Below are 7,322 nucleotides of genomic sequence, written 5' to 3'. Positions count from 1 at the left end.
TGATGTGGTCAGTCCTCTGATGTGTTGGAGCATATACATGAACTCAGTGGTGTCCAATCAAGGACTGTTACCATGGAGCCACATGGATAACCTACACGTGTCTCTATGATGCCTGAACATAAAACATTAATTGAAACACTTTCTAATTCCCTTTACCCTGAAAGAGACCAGTTGCATATTTTTTTACATCAGTGTGAGATTCATGTCATGCTGTCTGATATCGGAAACAGACACAATCTATTTGCACCATGCAAAAGGAAAAATTTTCAACAAATTAGCTTTGCAATACAGCAAGATTTTTATAGAGCGTGGGAATAAAGAAAAAAAAGAAGCCAATCACGTTCTACTGATGTTGATCTAAACAAGGTTTCTGTTTTAGCTCTAACCACATGTTAAGTATTTTCGCTATACTGGAGGGTAAATGTGCCTGCTTCAAAGAAAATTGCTTTATTCTTGCCACTCTTTCATGAAGATCTGATTTATTGGGTGCATGATGTGGATTTCACATCAAAAGATACTCCAACCAGCTTTGGATGTCTGTAGTCTGACATTAAATAAATGTTCTTACAAGTCAAAGTTTACTTTCGAAATATCTGCAACCCGTTCCATAACATTGACATCTATGTCAGAAGTGTAGGTCATTTACAATCGCTATATTTATATATAAAATGAAAACAGAAGCATTTATCCAATTACAAAAACAATGCGACTGAAAACAGCCTAGAAATAATAGTTTGGATCATTCAGGAGGTTTTCAATTAAAATACCATTGATCTAAAGAGAGCATTTAATACAAAAGACCGTAAATTATTAACCATACACTTCAGGTATACTATGGGTTTGTTCTTTAACAGGTCAAAAGTTATCCCAACAACAGACAGGAAATTATAAGTCACCATGGTTACATTTGAGGTGCAGCAGGGGTTAGTTTCGGGCCCCAGACTGTTTAGTTCATTGGTTAATTAAGCTCTCGCGAATGACAAAAATATGTGCCATTACAAATAATACCCGTATTTTTTACCACTGGGGGGGATTCGCTAAGACGTCCATATACGGTTAAAACAAAAATAAATCTATATTATTGTTTGGCAAAAACATTATCTTTTAATGCAGTTAAAACTATATGAAGTCACTCAGGAAGTATGATTTGGAATCTCTTTTATGTTATTCTCTATGACAGAGGTCTTCAACAGTCTAATCAATGAAAGTTTCAGTTGATTAGACTTTTTCTTATATTCCCCCCTGCAATGTTTTGCCTCTAATTGAAATGTCTTTAAATACACATTAACATAAATTAAACACACTGTAGTAAACAGATAAATGGAGGCAGAAGATGTCTTTCAGTCATCAACGCACACATTCAGCGACACACAGGTGCTCTTTCAAGCTGGGCACCGTTTCATTCACAACACCTGTCCCATCAACCAGAAATCAGAATCAGAAATACTTTCATAATCTCAGGGTGAAATCACTTTCGTTACATTACTCCATATGTAATAGAGTGACTATAGGACCAGTTTGATATAATACAATTTCATACAATATATATATAGGGGGTCCATGCTCCATCTCGCCATCAGTTTGGGGGTTCTTGGCCTGGAAAACACTGAAGACCCCAGCTCTATGACAATAAAATAAACCTAACAATAAAAGAATAATTAGTCCAAGGCTTTGTTACAGGGGCCAGGACCAGTTCTAAAGGGGCACTGGCCCCTAAGGCCCAGTCTTACAACCAACCATGGATATAAAAAAGAAAAAAAGTAAAGTACTTTTTTTTTTTTTAAAGAAATTTTCTTTTTTATTAATCATTTAATGCAATGTAAAATATCACAGCATCATTCCTGTTCATAATAAGACAGGGTGATTATAAATTGTTCTTTTATGTCCGTGTTTACTGTGGTAAAATGACTGTACAGGCTGCAGTCAGCTGCTCATTCAGATAGGGCCCACTTCCACGCTGTACAGCGGACCACGCCCCTGTTCGTTTGAATGACAGCACTGATCTGGAGACAGCAGGGTGGCCAGTCACGCTCTCGCCATGCAAATAAGCTCCTCGTCGAGCCGGGCGGGTGCCCATGTGGACCAGCACCATGCCTTGTTGTTCTGAGCGCTGATTGGCTGACTGGCTTCTGATCGCACTGCACGCGCTGCGGGTTAACGGCTGGAGCAAAAGCGCGGAGGATCACCGACGTCATCGGATAACGTTTGTGTGCAAAGCGATGCCACACGTCGATTTGAGTTACTTCTAGATATTTAATCTGTATATTTGTTTTAGTTGTAGGATAAATGTAATAGTTTGACCGCTTAGTAATTGTGAAAAACGTCGGAGAGGCGGCGGTAGGCGTGAAGTGGTCGCCAGGTTTTAGGGGTGGCTGTAGTAGAAGGGCGGGGCAGGAATCCGGGAGGGGCGGGGCTTACCGAGAACACGACTCGCCTTGTTGTGTGTGTATTCTCGCGCTCGCTTCGCCATCTTGTTGCAATCTTTTTTTTTTTTTTCCTTTTTTTAAAATACGTAATTGGGGGGGGATCTACTTTCTGTTTGGCTGGATTGGAAAAAAAAAGCTAGCCGCCTGTTTGCTGGAGAACCACACAAGGAGGTTCACACGGGTGTAAGCCCGTGCACGCAACGCTTTATACCGGGGCACTACTTTCATTTACCCTCCCCTCTTTTTTCCTTCCCGGACCACCGGGTTCCCTCCCCCCCATCCCCCATCCCCGCCCCTGCCGTCAAGGTTTACGCGAAATGAGTATCGACACACTTTTGGAGGCAGCCAGGTACCTGGAATGGCAAGCCGAGCAACAACAAACCAGACTCGGTGAGTTGAGCAGTAAACTTAGCGGAGCGGAGGGACATTTTGGGAGAGCTGCGGCTGTAGTGTTAAACCTGCCTGTCTGTCTGCTGCTGGGGGGGATCTGAAAGGCTTTCTGCCGCCGATTAAATACAACTGTCACCGGTCAGACTTGTTGGATCATACATTGATCATTGAACCTGAAGGCGGAAATAGCCAGGAATGTTTTTCTGAACTACCTCTTTGCGCGCCCCTGTATGTGTGTGTGTGTGTGTGTGTGTGTGTGTGTGTCAGCACCCTTGTGACTCACCGTACGCGCGCGCGTCTGCGTGCAAAGGGAAGCATAGCAGAGGATTTCCTTTCAGTACAAATGATCCTTTTAAAAATAATCTGTCTTGGAATCTGAAAGTTAAACCTACTATTTTTACTATTATTATTTTAATTATGCGGTGTTAACAATCCATTTTCTCAAGTGTTTTATAAAAGCTCATAAATCAACGTTGATCGTACCAGATTGAATATAATGTGATACAACTAATTTAAGTGGATTCGTTTTTATTATGCTGTTTCGGTGGGCACCGGCAGGGCGGTGTCGAGCAGAGAGGCTTGCTCTTTACATAATAGTCTGACATTGCTCAGATATCTTATGACACACACACACGCGCTTCAGGGCGGGGCTCCCCCCCCCTCACGCGCTCGTCTCATTTCTGTTTCTGTTGCGAGGGAACCATTAACAGGGAACGGTCGTTCCCCATTTTGTTTGCAATGGAACCTGATAAGTGGGGCGCAATGTGTGGTGATTAGGTCAAAGGGGGGGTGCTTTGTGTGTCTTGATCCCGCTGATGACGTGTCAGACACCCCTTTCCTTTGCTTCATGCCGCGTGCTAAGATCCACCCACACCGACCACGTGCACTACACCCCATCCCCATCACTCCCACAAATACACGGCTCTGCGCATGCGCAAACTCGCACATCCATGCTCTTTTGTGGGCCCTGCCCTTCCCTTTCTGCAGGGCTCACATAGTGGAGGGTCAGAGGGAGTCAGTAAGTAGGACAACTCCCTGTTTATCTCCAGGTATAAACCAGATGAGGATAAGTTTATCAGCTGATAACAAGTCCTGATGAACTGTGCTGTATTTACTCTCTAAGGACCATGTTAGTTGTTTAAAACCAGAGAGCTGATGCTTAGAAACAGGGAGGGACAACTCTTTATTTCATATTTTTGTTTTTTTTCTCTTAAAGAAATAAATTCTGCTTGCTGATAACATCATAAATTGTCCATAATGTAATGTTTATGGAAATAAAAATGCTATAACTGTGTAACACATGTGTCACATGATCATAATTCTCTTTTTAAATTGTTGCAGAAACCCCTAAAGTTGATTTTACTATGAAGTGGAATATTGATTCATACGTGAATTATCTGATTACCGGTAGAAGACCTTTTGCTTCCCATCCAAGAAGCTTTTTCAATCCAAAATGTCAGGAATAGTTTTAAACTGTATAAAACCTTGAAGTCAACACTATTATCTAAGCAGTTCATGAGGTTATTTAAGAAAAAAAACATTTCACACCCTGATCAGTGCATTATACATGCATATTGGTTAAAGGTAATGGCCGCCATTTTTGATTAGGTTATTGGTACTAGGGTTGTCACATTGCAAGAGTGTAAAGTCTATTTGAATACCCAGAGAAATATTCAATATTTGATACCAAATTTGATAGCATGGGGATAAATGATTTAAGGAATCATTTTGTAGTTCAAGGACTTACATAATGTTTGATATGTTTACCATGAAAAACGTGCCCTCTATCCACCTCAATGTGGAGCATTCTTTCTCAACAGAATCAAGGATACTAATTACATCATTGTAGAAATGAATGCAAAATAAATAACCCAAATAAAACCCAAACTGACAATTTTTTAATGTTGTCTGAGGTATTATTATATCTGCAGATATTCCAGATGTCAAAATTTAACAATCGATTAAATAAACAAAAGACAGTTGATTTTAGTATCCTTAGCATGCCAAATGACTATGTATCCAGACACAGCGTTTATATTGATATGCTGAAAAGTATTAATATTTTTTTACCCTATTGGGTAAAAATAAGCCCTAAAGCGCCTAAATCTCACATATAATGTATTTATTTGAATTATGTTTCTGAAACATTTCATAATAAAACTCAGATTCAGGCAAATTGGTTCTTTATTTTTTATTTTGCATGGACTGTTGGCCTTTATCAATCTGAAGTGACTATGAAAGACCTTCTTAAGATGGATATTATTCCGTATAGTCGCAAAACAGTCCATTCTTTGTGTAAAATAAAAAACTTACTTTAACTCAATGTTTTTTTTTTGTAATCAGTGTAATTTACAGCTCACATTTCAGTTGTACATGATATGAGATAAATGCTCTATGCTAATGTTTAACATGCATCACAGTACTCTACATTTTTAAGTCAAATTAAATAGTCAATAGTAAAATAATGAGTCAATTTAATGTCTGGGTTTACAGCTACAATTTCTCATCTAAACACTAAATTATGATAAACAGAACAAATTGAGCAGAAAGGTGATCTTTTATCTATTTTTTTGGCATGTCATCGTGACGACGGTATCCAGTGGTGCAGGTTCTCTCAGGAGTGAACGGTTTTCCCAGCTGAAAGGAAATTGCACCATCAGGGCTTTGCCGAGTCATGCAGAACTGAAACCAAAGTGTTTCCTAATATTCGGCCAGGCATTTTGATTGTTTGGTGCAGTTCTTTTATAAAGTGTTGGAACTGTTTGGGAGGCACAGACAGATTTGAGAAATCCCTGGGATCCTCTGATTCTTTTTTTTTTTTATGTAGCCGTTTCCATGGTAACACAGGGCTTTTCACATCCCTCTGAGCCTGGTGCTGCAGTGTTCACTGGCTGCTCACTTCGCATCGCTGTGCAGGCGTGTGTTGTGGGAAGCTCCTGTGTGCATGTTTAATTTCTTCAATGCCTTAGATTCCTGCTCACTTTCAGGACGCGGCAGTGCGAGTGGTTTTCCACCCCCACTGAGTGTCTCCTTACAACAGTCGGCCAGTCCTTTGCTGTTGATCAGTTGTCCTGAAGTCGCCCAGGGCTGGAGCCGTGTTCAGTGCTGGAGTCGTCCAATCACAGAGCTGATCTCTGGTCAAACACAGCTTCTCTTGTTTTTCTACCCACTCCCTTTCCCCTATGATGTCATTCCTTGTTTGTGTTTGTTTGCACAAAGTGTTGTAAAGTTGACTTTACAGACCGGATGACATTGCTAGGGTTAGCCGGGGTTTGCTTAGGTCGTTTAATGGCCATTATTTAACTAGCTGTAATCTTCAGTGTTTTCTAATGTTTTCTCCCAGTTCCTAAGAAGAATTTGCATTCATAAAACATCCCTGTGTTTCCTCAGACATTAAGATAAATATAATAATTAAACTTTATTGATGTCACAATGTAGACATTTACTTATGCATTTAACTCAGCCCCTTGGAGAGTAGTGGGCTGCCATTGTGTGGCGCCCGGGGAGCAGTTTGCTCAGGAACTCAGAGTGGCAGCTGCGGGGATCCAACTGGGTTCTTGGAGCCCTCTCAGAGCACAAGCACATTTCTAACTCTCCATAAATTTACCATGACAGCGCCGTACATGATTGTAATGTGGACAGACATTATACCTGCTTACCGAAAGTGTGTAAAATAATAATCCAAACAGGATACGATTGTGCTGGTGTTCTTTCAGATCAGCATAACCCGTCACAGCATACCCATAGTCAGTACGCATGCGCAAGACCTCAGATTTGTGTTTATCCCTTTAGTTATGTACGAAAAACAGACTTTAAACTACGTCAATGGGCATGTATCCCTTTAGTCATGTACAAAAAAAAAACATTTAAGGTTAGGTCGCCAAACGCTTCAAAAACAGAATAAACTAAGTAATTAAATTGTTTTTTTTGTACATTGCTAAAGGGAAAAACTCCCTTTGAGGTAGTTTAAAGGGTATTTTTCCAACAAAACTAAAGGTATAAATGGGTATTGACTATGGGTATGCTGGTCTAACCAGGTATGGTCATCTGACAGAACACAGGCTTTAGGAATCTAGGAATGGATTTTTTTTATTATCCACAGTTTGCCAAATAGCTCAGTCAGATCAGGAGGAAAGTGTGTAAATGTGACTTTTCTTGCCTCATATTAGCAGGCTTTAATCTTAGGATGTTTGAACAAATAAATGTATTCTCATATACACCTGTTTATTTGTTTGTGTCTGTTCTGCTGGAAGATGAACCTCCATTCTGTCCATAGAAGGACTGCACAATTTTTGTCAAATAACTGAGTTGCAATTGCAATTTTTAGGGATGCACGATATAATCGGCCCCCTATCGGTATCGGCCTGTATTGGCCTTAAAACTGAATATCGGACATCGGCCACCCCACCGATACTTAACCCGATATTTGATCAGCAGTTTCTAAAGTCTTAAAAAAAAAAAAAAAATACTACTTCTTCTTCTTCCTCAAAAACTTCTTTTTTACAG

General features: G+C 40.2%; 1 protein-coding gene across 2 annotated transcripts in view; it reads left to right on the top strand.

Moving 5' to 3' along the window:
• The first annotated feature begins 2,439 nt into the window (after window positions 1-2,439).
• The window catches only part of LOC107098367 (max-binding protein MNT-like), a 20,254-nt gene continuing 15,371 nt past the window's right edge, over window positions 2,440-7,322 (top strand). The window contains exon 1 of one of the 2 annotated variants that reach the window (XM_015396006.1): window positions 2,440-2,816. In XM_015396006.1, the coding sequence (XP_015251492.1) occupies window positions 2,744-2,816 (73 nt within the window). In that variant the 5' untranslated portion in view covers window positions 2,440-2,743. The remainder of the gene's footprint in view (window positions 2,817-7,322) is intronic. The other variant, XM_015396005.1, reaches the window with a different exon arrangement.

Source organism: Cyprinodon variegatus, unplaced genomic scaffold (assembly GCF_000732505.1).
Source record: "Cyprinodon variegatus isolate N-32 unplaced genomic scaffold, C_variegatus-1.0 Scaffold771, whole genome shotgun sequence".
NCBI classification, from domain to species: domain Eukaryota; kingdom Metazoa; phylum Chordata; class Actinopteri; order Cyprinodontiformes; family Cyprinodontidae; genus Cyprinodon; species Cyprinodon variegatus.
This window is presented reverse-complemented; position numbering and strand designations above follow the sequence as displayed.